This window comes from Falco biarmicus, chromosome 4, assembly GCF_023638135.1.
Source record: "Falco biarmicus isolate bFalBia1 chromosome 4, bFalBia1.pri, whole genome shotgun sequence".
Lineage (NCBI taxonomy): Eukaryota > Metazoa > Chordata > Aves > Falconiformes > Falconidae > Falco > Falco biarmicus.
This window is the reverse complement of record NC_079291.1, coordinates 85,431,250-85,448,706: the sequence shown is the minus strand read 5'-3', so window position 1 is coordinate 85,448,706 and position 17,457 is coordinate 85,431,250. Positions and strand designations below refer to the sequence as shown.

The following is a 17,457-nucleotide window of genomic DNA, read 5'->3' as shown; positions in this document are numbered from 1 at the left end:
GGGAACAAGCATGACAAAATCAACCCACCGTTTGCCTCCTGCTCTGGGTTTCCCTCTGCACTTGGAGCAGAGGCTGGTGCTGTCCCTGTGGCTGGCACCGGCATTGCGGTTACAGGAGATGGCAGGGATGCTGGCTGGCATCCCACACCACCCGTGGTGCTTGCTGCCACAGCTGGCTGCCGGTGCCGTGTCCCTTCCCCGCAGGGTGGCATTGGCGCCAGGGCGGCACCGGGATGGGGTTTGGAGAGCAGCCGGCAGGGCTGGCATGGGGCTGGGCGCCAGGATCTCGGCTCTTCTGGAGAGGCACCCACTGCCGGCGCCAGCAGCAGGGAGCCGTGCCGGAGCCAAGACGCAGCTGGGCATGGAGACCTTGAAAGGCTCTTGCCCTGCGATGCAGAGGTTATTACTCACACCTAATTATTTATTAGTGCAGACTTCTTGGCCAGGGTAGTTTATCCACTCATGCCATGCTGACAAGGTAATGTCAGCTTCAGCCCTGCTTGGCTGGGTTGCATTTCCGCTGGCAGAGCGACATGAGGAGGAGGGTGTAGCGGCACGATGGGGCTCAGCATTGCCTGCCGCAGCCTGGGAGGTGCCAGGTCAGATGGGCACTTCTCTCCTGGAGACCCTGCTCCTCCCAGCACCCATCTCTGGGGTCTACAGATGCCAGGCTGCAGCCCAGCATCATCACTGAATTAGCAGGAGAGGCATCAGGTATGACTTGGGAGCCGGCTGAGGGAAGAAGCCAGTGTAGAAATTGGTGGGGGAAGAGAGACAGTGTCAGTGTAAACGTGGCTCTGTTCAAATGGGATGAGTGGTGGAGAGCAGCATCCTGCTAGGGGAAATGAACAGGGAAAAGACTCCATGCAGGCAGGCAGGAAAAAGTGTTTGTAGATCAGAATTTTCGTGGGATAAAATGCCTCCAAAGGTGGCAATTTCGCCTTACCCAGCAACCACTTTGATTTCCACCATGCCATAAACTGGAGCCCTGCTCTCTGCTGAGTGCCGGCACCCCAAGGCTTGGTTGCTGGCTTTGTTCTTTGCTATAATTTAGTATTTGCCTTTGCCTCTTCCGCTTTTCATTAATTCTCCCCTCATCAGTTATCAGATGTTGAAATGATGGCTGGTCAGTGTCTCAGAGGTTCATTTAACCTCTATTGAACTACTGAGCTGCAAGTCATTATTCACCTTTTATTCTTGTTTTATCCTTGAGTTTAAAGGTGCCCTGATGTGTGAGACAGAGACAGGGCAGCCCTCAGGTGCCAGCCCAGTCCTTGCCTCCTTGCCCACTCTCCCCTAGGCAGCGATGCTGGGAACGTGCTGAATGGGAATTCAAGTGTTAGCTGAGGCTCTGCAAGGTTGACTCATTCCTCAACAAGAAAGAAACATTTGCACAGTGCTTTCCCCCTCAAAAAAGTCAAATTTTCCCTTGCCTTCCCTGTTTGGCAGTCCTGTAGCCAGCAAGGAGAGGAGTCCTCCGTGGAAGAGGAGGTGTCCAGGGAGGATGCTCAGAGAGCAGCCACAGCTATCATCCTACGCGAGGCTATGTATTGTTTAGGGGAACAATTTGTATGATTCATGAGAGATGTTCAATATGTTTATAGATATATATTTTGACAATTTCTTAAGAGGCTGATGGTTTGTGGAGGTGTTTCTCCAGGAAAGACTGTCTCACAGCTTTGCCCATGTTTGTGTGTTGTTGAGTACTGCGTTATTGAAAACATCCGAAAATCCCATCCTTAAGTCCACCCTCTGGAGATACGTACACTGTTTGTTCCCACTTGCTGCTAAGCCTTTTGCACTCTCTACCTTCCTTTTCAGCCTTAAGGCCTAGGGGAAAACGTAAACATCCCAATTCCTCTGCCCAGGATGCACTGGCTGCACAACCAAGCTGGGAATGGTACAGCCTTCCTGCTTTCCCCCTCAAAGGACTCCTCTGACCTGTTTTCTCCTTCTCCCTACAGGTATGCGAATACTCGTCACCCTGCTGTTAGATACTCTGCCTATGTTAGGCAACGTCCTCCTCTTGTGCTTCTTTGTCTTCTTCATCTTTGGGATTGTCGGTGTGCAGCTCTGGGCAGGGCTGCTGAGAAACAGGTGTTTCCTAGACAGGAATTTTGCAATGTAAGTACAGCAAAAAAATCTCCTCCACTTTTTCTGCCTTTTTCTCTCTCTCCCCTGCCAGAGAAAGCCCGGCGGTCAGCAGGGTTGGTGTCCAGCCAGGATGCAGCCAGGGCTGGATCCAGCAGCACTGTAGGTGAGAGCACAAGGTGGCCACGCTGCACAGCTGCAATGGCAGCTCTTAACTGGGCTGTCATCTTGATTCGCAAGTTTCTTGGCTTCAGGGCTCTGAGTCTGGCTAGGTACTTTTTGTATGAGAAAAAACACTTGTCAGCAAGTTGCTGAACGTTTGGAGTGGCTTTTTCTTGGTTTCTCTCTGTACCTGAAGGACATTAGTGGTTTGGATTACCTCTGTCTGAGGAAACTGAGATCCCTGATTCTGGGAATGTAAGGATTTAAACCAAACAAACACATTACAACTCTCCTAGAATTGCCAGTTCCCAAAACTGTACGGGTCTGGGAAGTCACCTAGCACACCACACCACCTGGCAGGGGCTTGATGAGGTGGTCTGCATGCTGGTGCAGACAGCACCATGGATATACTGCTGAAACACACAAATCTTTGCAGGCATATTAAGATAAGAAGCTTGGTGTGAAATGCATTAAAGACACTTGTACGCTGCTCTCAGTCTGGGACAGACATCCAGGATGGGCAGCACATTTGATCACCTGCTGGTTTTGACACAAAAATTAAGTTTTGTTTCTTCCAGTCTAGGCTGTTGCAGGGACCAGCATCCTTGCCAGGTGCTGAGGGTGCTAATAGGCCTTAACTGCCCTGAGGAGCCTCACCTGGGACTGCCACCCACACCCTGCCCATGGCCCAGGAGCTCTATTTAAGCTTAGCCTGGGGTACCCTGTTCTGGTTTGAGCTGTGCTGTTGGTGTGCTTGTCTCTAGCTTTTTGTTCTTGGTTTCTTTGGCTCCTGCCTGACTTCCCTGGATGGGTCCTAGATCTGGTATAAGACTTGCCGTGCCTGGGGCTTTGGATGGACCCTGCTGCTGGACCTGGGCTGTGCTCAGACTGTCTGTGCAGGTGCTGCTGGCACTGGGATGACTCTTGGCTCCTGGCTTATCCCCTGTCACGGGGCAGTCCAGCTCTTGCTGCTCCCCAGCAAACCCTCAGCATGATACTGAGCTTGGGCTGTTCTGCATTTGCCCCTTCAGAGGTGCAATGTAAGGACACACCTTAAAACCCGTCAGCACAACAAAAAGATCAAAACAACATGCAGCCTGCAAGCTTCCACAGAAAAGGGAGGTCTGCCTAGGAAAATCCTTCCAAAGGGCTCCTGTCAGAGACTGCTGGAGATGTCAGTGCCTCCGAGGTGAGGAAATGCCTGAGACCAGCTAATCTGGGCAATTCTAGCTCTCTAAGAGAAGATAGAGCCTGTAATTATATCTGTTTGTAATAATCTGCTGTCTACAACTTGTATTCCGTCTGGAAGACAAGCAGAGATTATCCCTCGGCTCTACCCCAGGTTCTGTTCTTGCTTCCCTGATTAGTCCTGTGGCTTTCAGCTCTCTGAGCCCTTCGCTGTACTGCAGACCGTCTCTGATGATACTTACTCATCCCATCAGAGATGCTGAAGAGCAGAAAATCGATGAGTCTGTCATGTGTACACTTCTGCTCCTGCATCTAGCTGTGCCAACCTTGCAAGCTCTCTCCTGCATCCATGACAGGTATTTGCAGGTCACCAAGGCCCTCTCTCACTCAGAGTAACTCCTGAGCTGTCACTGAAAAGCCCGAAGAGTGGTGTTAAAGCTGTGCTTGGTGGCCTGGTTGCATGGGGAAGGCAGTGTGTGCTTTGAGCACAAGGAGTGCAGAGCTGTAATTCAGTGAGTCCCTCTCATCTCGTTGACCAGGTTTCTAAAATGCTGTGTGATTTCCTGCGAAGTAGAGCTTTTAAAATTAACCACAGGGGGAAAGGTTTGCTAAGTACAGATATTAAGCAGACTGTTATGTAATGGCCATTAGCAGCATCAAAAGCATCGCAGGATTTTCTTATCGGGGTCTTGGTCTGGGTCACGGAAGGCAAAGTCAGGGCTCTGTGTGCTAAGCCTCAGGAGCTCTGTTTGAAGGGACAGGAGGTTTGGAAGGGATCTTTTCCTTCCCACTTCACTGCAGCTCTGTGTTGGTTCTTGTGTCCCCTCCAGCAGCAGATAGTGGTGGATTTGGGTGGCTGTGGGCTATCCATTGCCTCTGCCCGATTCCTGTTGCTTGATGCCATGTGGTTGGGGTTATTGTGAACAAAGTTACAGCATTCCAGAGAAACGGGGAGAAATGAGTTTTCTGGCATGCCTGTGGGGCAGCTTTGTTGCAGGACTGGGCTATTCCAGCTCTAGTGGTGATTGTATCAGCATAAAAAATGTGGGTTGCTCTGGTACCATCACCCAGACTGAAGCTACTGTCTTGGTCTGTGTTTTGCTGAGTTGGTTTTAGACCTGAGAAACCTGCCTGCAATGGACCAGTCCCTCCATTTCCAGCTAGAAGCTATCCCAGGTTGATTGGAGTTTGGTGTGGAAGTTTTGGTGAATCCAGATGGAGCTATTCCCATCTTTCCTGTCATTTGTTCTTCTGAATCCATAGTGCCAGGCATCGGGATATGGTTGACCCCTGCAGTGGTCTTTAATACCCAACAGCAAGTTGTATCAGGGGAAAAAGCATGGAGTGGCAGTACCAGGGAATGCATTTCAGAGTTGCATCTTCCTGCTGTTGTATAGAGGGACCAAAATATACAGCCTTGAGCCCAAGCTGGCAGGTCTTGGGGACCAGCAGCAAGATGTGGTCTGCCTGCAGACAGTATGGAGTTACAGGCAAAGTCAAGCTCGGGACTGGGTTGGAGTGGGTCCATCACCGTGTCCTCATACACTCCATCCCTGTGCCAAGCTGCTGTTTGGCATTGGTGCTGGAGAGCCCTGACCACCCATTCGCTTCCAGGGAGAGCTGCCAAAGAGAACAGAAACAATAAAACCTTTACCCAGGGGATGCAGGGCTAATGTTAAGCTCTGGGTTTGGTTAGAAGTAAATAGAGTAGCATTCTGCAGGAAAAGGGGGAGTGAGATTCTGGTGGTTTAGTTTTGTCTACTAAGTCCCAGTGGTGGTGTCTTCAGTCTAAAATAGTGTTTACCACCCCTTCGGCAGGCTGCAAGGGGCTGGAGGATGGACAGGCATGCTGTGCACCCAGCTTGGGGCTGAGCAGGTGATGGTCCTGGCTCAGATCTTCTTTACAGCCTTGTGAAGGGGAAGACCTGAGTTATTGGTGGGGATCACCTTGGTGGGGCTGTCAAACCTTCCCAGATGGGAATAGAACTGCTTGAAAGTGAGGGTGAGCATCTGAACACAATCCAGGGTGCCAGGCAAGGAAGGGTCATAACCCCAAAGCTTTTCTGGAGAAAAGGAAGTGTAAGCTTGCTCAGAGACTGGTGATTCAAATATATTTTATCTGCTGCATGCTTCTTTGCACACTCACTGCCAGCAGCTTTCTGGGCCATTCAACTTTACAGCAGGCATCAGATGGAAGAGTTGACTTTGATTTTGCCATCATTCTTCTTCCTGTTGAAATCTTTTCTTTTAAATCCCCCTTGAAAGTTGGCCGCTTCAAGTAAGGAAACTATTTTTAAATATAGTACATTCTGATAGAAATGTGGGGACTTCTTTGAGGTGCACTGAAAATACCTGCTTTCTCTCTCCCTTTGAAAATTGCACTGTTGCAATGCAGTATCATGCTGGAAGGAGGTTGTTTTATTAAGGACTCTCTTTGAGAGGTGACTTTGAAAGAATTACAGGCAGTTGCTGGGCTGTTGCAGTAGCAGGTTGGCAAACAATAAACTGGAGTGGGTCACTGCTGTTCAGGGCATGTGAGAAGCTGTCCCTGCCCAGCCAGCACTGGAGCCCAGAGCGGTGCTCCAGAGGGCCCTGGTGGCTCAGACACCTCTTTGCTTCCCCTGGCATTGCACAGCACTGGGGGACAGCAGCGCCAGGTTGGTCTCCACGGCTCTGTGAGCAAGTGCAGGAGATCCCTGGCAGTGGGAGCTGGAAGGGGAATTTCTCAAGGGCTTTTTGCGTGGTCTGGTCTGTGAGGAAGGCTTGGTATGCATGCATGGGAATAGCAAGCAAAGCCAGCAGCTTATCTGTAAGATCTCCAGGATGTGTATGCCCCACGAAGCCCTTCTGGCTCCCTCCTGCCATCATAAGCTGCTATCACCATAAATAAAGGAACTGGTCACCCCCAGCTTGTCTGGGTTCTTGCTGCTGGGTCTGCTCCTTACTTGTGTGTTGTTACGCAGAGTACCGTTTCCCCCCTCATGGAGCCTTTCGAGGAACTCAGTGGGTTAGAAGCAGGAGAGATGTGAAATGCTGTGTATTTATCTAATGCTGCAGGACAGTTATAATGTGAGTACTTCAGTCTTAATTAACTCCGTACCTGCTTGGCATTGTACTGCCTTTGGCTCCTTGGCTTTTGTAGAGCTGCGAGAAGGTGCAGACAGCCAAGGCAGACAGCTCTGAGTTTGTCTGAAAGGTACTTCTGAGTTCTGTTTAATTGCTCCTCCTGGCATCACTCTGTGCTGCAACGTTGGGTTGTCAGCAGGATTTCCTCCAGAGAGCAGCCTCTTCTTGGAGGGAATCGATCCTGCTTGGTGCTGAGTTTCTTCCACCTTTTCCCTTTCCTCCTCTGCTCCTCATACAGCTGTAGCAGGATTGTGTTCAGCACACACACACTGTACTCCAGTGGCTGTGGATGATGCCCTGCATGGGATGGTTGGGCTGGCAGGACTGAGCCTGGGGGAAGATGGAGCAGAGAATAATTGTTCGGCCTCCTTTGACAAGGGAGACAATGGACTTTCCTGCCCCACTGTTGTTCTTCCTGCACATGAACATGCCAAGGGACAGGGAAAGGAAAATACATTGTAAAGCTGCTGCAAGCCCAGAGAAAGATGTGCACTGGGCAGCTGGCTAAGAAAAGGGTGATAATCCTTTCTAATGTGATAACAAGATTCCTTCCAGGGCTTAGTTTCTCATGTCTTTGCCCCAGAGCACAAAGGTCTCATGATTTGTGGATTCATTACCATCAATAAGTTATTTGGACTATACCTGTTGGCAAGTAACAAGAAAGTCCGATCGGCCTTCACGTGGAGGTAGATGGTCTTGGCAGAGCAAATTGATTTATTTTGTGGATACTGGGGATTCCCTCATTCTGCAACAATTTCATTTTTCATCCTTGCTCTCCTTCCTTCTTTTCCCTTTTTGGTTTTACCAGAAAGGTCTTTAAGCAGAGGAACAAAGAGAAGGTCTTAAATTAGCAGTGCTTGCTGCCACTTGGTGTGTCCCTTCCCAACTGTACTTGGTGGTGGCAGAGCATCATGCATGTGTGGGTCCCTCCCAGCCAGCCAGGTGCTCGTGGTTACGCTGCACCTGGGGCAGACATGGAAGAAGGAAGGGTTTGAAAAGGGCTGTGCAGAAAGTGGCCCCATGTGACTGATTTTGGCCTGTCACAGGGAGGACTTTTAGTTTGTAAATTATTTTTGGGGGCAACTGCAAAAATGAGCAAGGCAGAAAAAAGGGAGGATAAGATCAGTTAGGCAGCAGCAAAAATAAATCAACCTTCATCCACTCTTTGCAGTCAAGCTGTGCTTTGTTTTCCTGGTTTTATTTTCCTCCCACAGCCACCAAAGTGTGTCGTTCTTTTGGTTCTCCAGACTGTGCCCGGATCTTCTCTACGCAGCTTATTAGATCACAGCCCAGGGCACTGTGTCTGCAGGCAGTATTTCTTCTTCAGCCCAAGGCTTCCTAAACAGTGACTCATGGGGAAACATGCAGCCTCTCAAATCTGTGTATGTGGCTTGTCAAGAGCCCTTCTAGTTGCAGTATGTCATGAACAGAGAACCATTGCGTGAGGGGGAGGTTGGTCCTGTAGGTTCCCGCAGCCTGGTTGCATTTCTACTCTCCAATGAAACTGGGTGCATGGGCTCCAGCAGAACTGTGGGCACACTGCACTCTGGCTAGCTGGGTCCCTGTCCAGCCTGCCTAGCTGGGGTGGGCGTATCTGGAAATCAGAGATCAGCTCTGGGGGCTGAAATAAAGATGATTAATCTGGAATAATGAATATGTGCCAGCGTCCTGCGGCTGGGAGGGCAGACAGATGCGGAGTCACGTGTGGCATTGAACGTTGTGTATATTGTGCCATGGTGGGAGAGGCAGCTCACAGGGGAGCTTGGGCATGAGGTCGGAGTGGAGCGTCGTGCTGGTGCATCAGCCATTCAGTCTGAGCACTTCTTCCATGGTCAGCATTCTTGGCACAGGCATGTGTGTGTCTGCATCTAAACATGAAACTGCTCCCAGGAAAGGAGCTTGTGCAGCCATAGCTGCTAATTACACAGTCATCCCTCCAGATGGTCCATCTCCCTCTGCAAGTCCGGCTTTGCTCTGGGTAGAATCCTAATTACACTGGCCCACAAGCTGTGGTGCGCTGAGCCTTCCTGTCCTGCCTGCTGCCAAAAGGTGTTTGTGATCAGGAGGTTTCTGCTGCTGGTGTTGTTTCCAGGGTGGTGAAGGAAATAAGTTTTTGCTGAGGTAGTTTCACCTGGCTCTAGAGCAGGTTTTCCTGGAAGATCAGTTGTAGTTTAAAAGAGTATGTCAGCGGAGTGGCACATCCAGATCAGGGAGCCTTGGTCAGCATTGTTTTAAGGGAAATGAGAAAGAGCAAGGGATGTTCCTGAGATCACACAGCGTTGCTGCAGGGGCTGAATGTTCAGTGTGTAGTTTCAGGGTTGCAGGTTACTGTCTGAGACTCACCTCTGTGGCTGTCTGTACTGCAAGGACCGGGGCTGGGCACTGAGCTGCCCAAACAAAGTTTCACATTTGCATGACTTGTCACACTGGGGATTTGAGAACTGCAAAGATCTGTTGAGCCTGAGCTGGAGGTCCAGGTGCTCTGATTAGACGGTACCAAATGAGACCTCTCCTGCCACCACCTTAGGGACTCAGAGTAGTTCTTTGACTGTAACCCACAAAATCCTGGTTTCAAGAGTGGCGAAGTCAGCCCTGGCAAAGCTGGGCGTACGCCAGAGTCCTGTGGCCATACTGCCTTGTGTATCAGGCAGTGCACAGCATAGTCCAGGCTTACTCTGGGGTTGTTAGACCCCTGTCGTCACCACCATTGATCCCGATGTCCTATTTGAAAGACTTCAGAGCTCCTGAGTACCTGCTGCTGAGTTCCTTGGGAGGAGGCTAGTGGGACACGCACCTATAGACTCTCCAGCCTGGAGGTTTCAGAGGCAAATGTCCTTCCTGGGCCTGGTGAGGCTGGCATGGTTCTGCCCTGGACTGCATTGTGTGTCGAGGTGCAGAGCCCTCCCAGAACCTCTGTGGGTGAGCAGGCTCAGGCAGGCCCTATGGCTGTAAGCAGAGATGTCCCAGGTGTGGTGAGGTCCCCAGCACATTTGAGGGTGCAGAGCATCTTTGCATCTGAACTAAGCCCCTCTCTGCATACTCACTGAGCCCAAAACAGAGCTGCCTCCCGCTTGTGAGTTAGAAGTCACTTCTCAGATGTCTCTTCTCCTCCTCCCTCTGTTTCTTCTCTCAAGTTCCCCAGCTGTCTCTGCCAAAATCTAGCACTCCCAGACTCATCCCCGTGCCTTGGTGTGTTTTAAGCCTTTGCAAGCCTTTGCAGTACCCCCCTCTGCGTGACAAACTCTGCAGGTTGTAGTATCTGATCTACTAGCAAACACTGTGCTAGGGTGACACTCAGCCTTTTCTTCAGCTTGTTTCATATGGAAATTTCCTCCAACTGAAACCAATTCGTGGGAGGGGAAGGACAAGGCTTTTAGGCAGTCTGGGAGGAAAAACATTTTTCAGGTTTTTCTTGCCTCTTGAATCTAAGGCATAGAAACCGGGAAGAAGATATTGCAGTTTTGTCTAGAAGTGTGGGTACACTGTGCAATGGGAGGGGAATAGCTGGTGAATACATTTAATTACCAGTGAACAATGCCCAATTCCTCTGATTAAATACTCTTGCCTATTCCTGAAGCTGGATGAACCCTCAACACCCATCTCAAGTAATTCATTGATGGAGGAGAACCAAATTCCCTGGGAAAGCTGTTCAGGGTTAATTTCCCCTCAGCTCTGCCCTGCAGCAATTGTTCTCTCAAAGTGCAATAGCTGAGTGACTCCTGCTTGACTCAAGGGTTTCGGGGAGCAATTTCAAGCAATTGTATGGAATAACACTAGTTTGGTACTCATTAGAGCCAAATGTTGGATACGTTCAGAAACAGATAGAAATACAGCTGTCCTGGCTTGGAGAATTACCTGCTTATCTTCTACCCATATCTCACTTGGTCGTATAATTGTGTATTGTCTTTTCCCTTATCTCCTGACTGATTATATCGCATCTTAGATCCCTGCAGCTCTGAACACAGCAGATAAGGTCGGCTCTAGGACTTTGCACCTTCTCATTTTGAATAGTGCTTCAGCAGCGTGTCAGTGGGTCTCACTAATACTAATCAAACAGCATGAAAAGTCCCAGGCTCAGTTTGCTCGCTGATCTGCCCCAGAGCATAGCTTGGGAAAAGGCACATCCCTGCTATGCTGCAATTAGAGCACTTGCTTATCTTAGCTGTAACAGAGCCATAAACTTTATCCAGGCCAATTAAATCAGATATGCAGTAAGCATACAGTTCCCATTAATGTGAGCTCTTAGTTTTTCTTATGTAAGTACAGAAGGAATTTGAGGTAGCCTGTGGCTGGATCTCTCCTTGTTAGTTCAGCTCACTCATCACAGAGTCATGCTGAGGGGCAAATTTATTGGAAAGCTGCTTTGCCATCAGCTTTTCTGAAGCATGTTCTGAGCATGAGAAGGGCTATCTTAGAATCCTTAGATAGAAAGAAGTTCCCTAGATTTTTGGGACACACCTGGCCTGCTGGGATTTTTCTCTTGATACCCTCTCATTTCAACTTTCAGCTGCCTTGTTCACTTGGAAAAAAACTCAGGCTGATCTTTAACTGAAAGATCACTGGTGCCTTTCAGGATGCAAAAAGCTTTGTAGACAGAGGTAGGGGCTTGCTGTCCCCAGTCTGATGGGGCTGAAGGGCAAAGGAGAAATAACACACCCAAACCAGAAACAGAGACCAGTGCTTTTTAGCTGCTGCTGAAACGAGGGATGTATCATTTATTCTCATCCTTCTCTTTTTTTCCTCCTCCAGGACATACAACCTTACCTTCCTGCATCCGTACTACCGAACAGATGAAGCGGAGGAGAACCCGTTCATCTGCTCATCGCATCGTGAGAACGGCATGCAGAAATGCTCCAACATCCCAAACAGGAAGGAGTACAAGGTGGAGTGCACCTTGAGCATGGACTCCTACACCCCAAGTTTATACAACCCTGACTTCAGCAGCAGGAATGCCTGCATAAACTGGAACCAGTATTACAATGTATGCATGGCAGGGGATGTAAACCCACACAACGGAGCTATCAATTTTGATAATATTGGATATGCCTGGATAGCTATTTTTCAGGTAAGATTCTCATAAAGATTTTTCTGTTTCTTTTTGTTTTGTCATCTTTTGTTTGGAAAGATTTTGGTAGATGTGTCAGAGGAGAAAGGAATTCGCTTGCACCTGTGTGAAACTGCAATTAAAGACACAATGAGTAAATTAATCAGGCAATAAGCCGCACAAATGTTGCAAGAGAGCATCTGGAGAGAACAGCCATTTTTTCAGTGCATTTTGGAAGAGGGGGGAAAAGACTTCTTGAGGCAGACAAAAGTATGGCAAGGTCTAGCACTGCAAATCAGACCTGGATAAATCCCAGGGATTTTTGAGAGTTAGGATCTTTATTGCTGTGGAATCGGGAAATGGAAAGTGTTGATGAAGTCCTTAAGCTAGACTTAGTATCACTCTAAAATGCAGCAGCTAGCTCGATGGCTTGGTTTGGGCTTGATTCTAGAGTTACAGGGTTATACTGGGTAGTATGGTGTGCTGGAGGGAGGAAGAAGTCTGTTCCAGCTAGAATACCTGCAAAGAGACTACTCACATGGAATTTGAGTCCGTCTTGATCCACACCTATACAGGTTTTCGCTAGAGACCAAAGTGCTTCTAGCTCAGACTGGAGGAGCCTTTACAGGTGACAAAAACACTCCACCAACTGAAGTGCTTTCAAAGCATTTGTAGTTCTAGAACGCTGGATAACTGATCTACACAGTCCAAAGGCTATGGTCACTTAGGGCTAGCCTACGTTAAATTATCCATGTACTGTTTTCCATTTTTAATTTGCACTTTGTTTTTAATACAAATTTCTTTCTGCTTTTGGCTAGATGCCCTGTTTTATTTTGTCCTCCTGACGTGTAGGTGAAATCTATTCCTGAAAGAGAAGAAAATTCTCCTTTTAGTTTTGTTAATGATGAATAATTACCTATTCAGAGCTCTCGATTCCATTTATGAATTTGCTTCTAGTTTCCTATTATAATAGGAACTTAATAACTTCAGATTTTCATCTGGGAGTTGTAAAGAGGTGACTGCTTGCTCTGGGCATCTTGTCTGCTCTTGTGTTGTCGCAGTAGCATACCCCGAATCACACTGCTGCTGGTGTCAGAGGCTTAAAACCAAATCCAGAAGGGTTCAGACAGATCCCAAGTTTCTACTAGGCTGTGTTTTTTAAAATGCTTTGGTTCTTTCCTGGAATTAGTATGTCAAGAGAGGAGCTGCCATAGTAACTTTGAATATTTGTGACTGGTAGTGAGTGTTGAGTAAAGGAAAGAAGGAAATCAGAGCAAGAACAGTAGATAGACCTCCGGATGCACTTGCATTCTCCTTTTTCTGCTGTTGCATAGTCCTTTGACAGAGCTTGATGGATGTGCCCAGGAGGTCCTGTCTGGCTCCCACCACGGGGCAGCAATGTTCTTGCCAGAGAAAGGGCAGAGGGCAATGCATTGCAGAGTGCTTGTGCTAGTGCACTGAAAATGAGCGGGTGCTTCTCGAGAGGTTTTACTTCCAGAGCCTTTTTGCAGGCTGAAAGTTTTCATTTCGTGTTGGTATTTCATTTTCTCAGCCTGAAAATGTACAGTTTTAACCCAGGAAGAACACACCAGCCGCAGCAGAGGTTTCAACAGATTCCTTTGCGCAGAGCAGAGTGTCTGGCAAAGTTGGATATTGTATTCATAGATCATTTTGGCAGCTGCCAGGAGGTTTATGATTGGTTTTAGTGCTGCTTTGGCCATCCAAATGCTAAAGAGTATTTCTAGCCAAAACCTCTTCTTACATCTTTATTCCTTTTAGAAGGACTCACTTTTAGAAACTGAAAACAATGTAACTCCAGGTAAAGCAGCAGCAGCTGGGAGTAAGGTGCTTGCTTACCTTTGATATGGAAAGAGTAAATAATTACTGAAAGAGGTGGGGTGCTAAATCAAAACAATTGCTGTAAGCAGAGAACATTTAACAAATAAAGCTATTGAGTTGTGATCTCATTACATTTAATAGTTGAAGCTGTGTACCACCAGGTCAGCAGTTAGATGAGACTTAAAGTAAGTAGTGCAGAAAGTAGAACTGATGGTTTTAGTCACTCAGGAGCTTCCCTGTGAGTCAGTATTGAATTACTGGGCAGAAAGCACACTGCTTTATTCTGGATGAGACAAGTCCAATTGTCCTGATCCCTTCTGGGGATTAATGAATATGTGGTACTTTTCAAGAGTTATAATGGTGGACTGAACCTCAAGGTCTGGCAAGCCTCCAGTTTGCATAATGGCAATCTTAACACTCAGCTGGATAGAGCATCCCTCATGATTTATCCCAAATGAGTTGGAAATCTGGCATGGTTTGAGACCTGTCAGAAGGGAGGTTGGTGAAATGAGCCCCACAGGTGAGATTCGGAAGGAAGCTTCCAAGTGCAGTGACTGCAAGTCATACCCAAGAGTTTCCAAGGGCACAGTTTAATACTGTGCGGACTGCAAACAAACAAAACCAAAAGCAGACTTCAACAGGGAAATCTGAAGATCTCTACGCCAAAACATCCCTGCGAAGGGTGCACCAGGAGGCTGGCAGTACGGCCAAGTTCTTTCAGCTGCTGGAATTTGGATTTAAGCAGCCAAGCTGAAAGACATTTAACCTCATGGTAGTGATCCTTACTTGCAAGTAGAGCTGGCAGCAGGGCATACCAAACAGTGAAATGCATTGTTGACCTTCCAAGCAGAGTAAGTCAGAGGCATTGGACAGGAGAACCAACGTAGTGCAAATAAAAAAATCTTGAAGGAATAAAGATGATGGCTGCATCTAGTTGAAAGGATAATAATTCCTTATGTAATCCTGCAAATGATTCATGTTTTGATTCCCCTCATTTGTTGTGTAATAGGCTAATTCATGTATATATTTGTTACAAAGGCATGTTCAATGGCAAATTATGTGAACTAATTAGCTTATTACAGAATAAATGAAAGGAGATGGAACCTAAATTAACTGTGAGGTTTGGCATGATATTAAGATCCCTTTATTGCACATGAATTTCAGCCGCAACAATAAGAGCAGTAATTACAGGTATTGTTGTCACACTGCAAATGATGAATTACCCACCTAACCAAAGTCCAATTTAATTCGAATTACTGACAGTCTGAGTACAGCAACCAAAACACTGCCACCTTCCTAGCCATCAGTCTCAGTATAGCCAGGCCTGAATGCAGAAATCCTGTTAAAAGAGGTTTGGATGGCTGTTAAGGTGCACGGTTTGGGAAGAAGAGATAATTTAGGCTACTTTGCAAACCACAGAACATCGCTTGGATCATTTCATGTCTGACTTGCAGAAAAGTAAGACCTATACTAGCATGTTACATCAGGAGGCAATGCTTTTGGCAAAACCAGTGAGGCAAATTTGAAGGAGCTATAGCCATCAGCTAGGCAGAACCAAGATGAAATCAAGGGAACAAGGTGTTCCTCTGTGCCTCCTTCCAGGATATAGTTGTAAGGACTGAACGCTGAGAGCAAATGTATGGGAAAAATTACATGGACATTTCACAAAAAGTCTATCAAATAAGAGATATTTCTCTGGCAGTTCAGAGGAGCTATGACGCTGCTGGTGTGGCTGAGTTACCTTTTCTATGGCCTCTTCATGTTTGTTTCAGAAGCAGTTGCATTTCCTAAGGGGCTTCCTTAATGAAGGACCCTCTTGAAATTCATACTTGGGTACAGCTCTCAGATTCACGATTCTGTTTCTGGCTTATGTTGTTCTGAGTGCCTATTGCTTCTACAAGGTTTTGCTTAAGAAGACATCTCAGTTAACAAGTTAATCAAGTCATACAAGTAACACATCTCTGGCCCATCATCAGAAGGCCCTAGCGAGGGAATTCTCAGAGGAGACTGCTTAGCATTCAGCACCCCCCTTGCTGCTGTCAAGAAAAAAAAGAAAAGCCTGGCTGTGTTCACAAGAGCTGAAGACAGCCCAGCAGGCACACGACATGATAAGAATGCCCAAGAAAGGAAAAGCTGAATCACCTTTTGAAGAAAGATGTCTGGAAATAGAGCAGCATTAAAGGAACTGTCAGCAGAAGCAAGAGTTCAAGGTGTTGTCTTGATAGGGTGCTTAGGTGGAGAACCTCTTTGCACCTGGTCTCACCAAAGCTAGGAGTATGTTACAGCCACCAAGGTGGATGACCAGCTCAGGAGAGAGAACCAGCTTGGGGTGGGAAAGTAGGGGAACTGATGCACGCACTTCTTCCTTCATTTGTCCTTCTGCAGACACTTTACTCCTAAAGCAATGGCAGGCTGCCTGAGCAGGTGCAGCAGTTGGCAGTGGCAGCCGTGTGCTGCAGGCCACCTGCTGAAATAGCCCTTTTGTTTGGATGTGAAGTTACCTCTTCTGTGCTCTAGCTTGTCAAAAAAAAAAAAAACTGGGAGCTTGTGTAAGCTCTCTCAATCCAATCATGGATTTATTCATTTTTGACCCTGTGCTATGTGCTGATGAGGAGCTTGTTTTGTCTCCGTGTTGCTGACTCTGCTTCTGCCAGGATCTGCACCCCTCCTAGCTGTGCCTGTGGCTGGGCCAGCTGAGAAGGTACAGGGACTGGGGGAAGATGTCATGTTTGGAAAGGGGAAGGTTCATTTGTCTCATTTCACTATTGTTTGATGCCCTGATCTGTTCCACAGCCATTGCCCGCTTCACATTGTTTCAGGCTCTGTCCATCACGATTTAAATCCTTCCCTGAGGATTACTCCCCTGCCTGGAAATCTTTCAGCTAAATCTGTAATGGGAACTATATCTTCCATTCAAATTAAAGGAAAAAATTACATGCACTTCAATGTGTTTCTGCTATGGCCAAGTGCAAGAATGAGCTTGGAGTCCCTCCTCATCTATACTGTCACTCAGTCAAGAAAAGATGTCGTGTGGGGAGACAAGACCTGAAGCTCTACCATTTCTTTCCTTTAGAGTAAGCACAAACCTCTGCTCTGGAACCTACTGGCAGGACAGAATTGGCGGGGTCATTCTTCTTGTTTCTACTTGCACATCTTCCTTTTAGCTGGGCTGTAACTCAGATGGATATTTATAGGGACCTTTGTGGGGACCTGTTTTTCTTGCTTAGTTGCTTGGGACCCCAGGGTAGCTCAGCCAAGTTCCTTACAAAATGACAACTCAGGAATGGTTACTCCAGTGTCTCAAAAGTATTGTATGTAAGATGCCACTAATATTCTTGCTTGCCTGTCTGCTGCAACCTCTGTTCTTCTGCTTCCAGTAGTCTTAAATGTTTTTGGGGAACAGCCAAAAGGCATGCTGAAGCAGAAAGAAGTGAAAGAGCCTGAGGCTTTCAACTGCAATTTTATTTATGCATGCAATGTAGTTTTGTGGGCCATGTTTTTTAGAAGCAGCTGTCACACTGGGTGCCCAGTGTTTTCAGAGTTCATTGAGTAGATAATTTTTTGGCCAAAAGGACTTTTTTTGTTAAATGGTTCATTCTTTAAATTGGAGATACATGTCAACAATGCTTATCTGTGCTGAATTTGGCAAGAAAAGAGTTCTAAGCTTTTAATTTCCACTGCTTCAAGATGATGCTTTGTCACTAGACTTGAATCTGTTTTGGATCACCAAAAATATTTCACTGGAAATGATGGGGTATGAGTTTTGTTGGTGTTGCTTTTTTTAATTTGGCTGGCGAAATAAACATAATTTTCAGCATTTGAAGAGCTTTCATGCTGAATACCAAATCTAAAAATATCCAGCCCCTTTAAAGCACCTCAGAGTGTGCTTCCAAGAGGATTAGTTGCTTTTGAAAAATCTTCTTCATTTTGAAGGTTAGAAGGAATTGTCCCATACTGCATAAGTCAGAGAGGCCATCCTGATGCCAGGGCCTGCTAACCTATGGGAG

At 47.1% G+C, this 17,457-nt stretch overlaps 1 protein-coding gene across 1 annotated transcript in view; it reads left to right on the top strand.

The window, feature by feature from the left end:
* Positions 1 to 17,457, top strand: part of CACNA1H (calcium voltage-gated channel subunit alpha1 H) — a 254,598-nt gene that overhangs the window by 138,760 nt on the left and 98,381 nt on the right. Inside the window, exons 6-7 of the mRNA XM_056337895.1 lie at positions 1,965 to 2,124; positions 11,317 to 11,632. Of these exons, the coding sequence (XP_056193870.1) occupies positions 1,965 to 2,124; positions 11,317 to 11,632 (476 nt within the window). The remainder of the gene's footprint in view (positions 1 to 1,964; positions 2,125 to 11,316; positions 11,633 to 17,457) is intronic.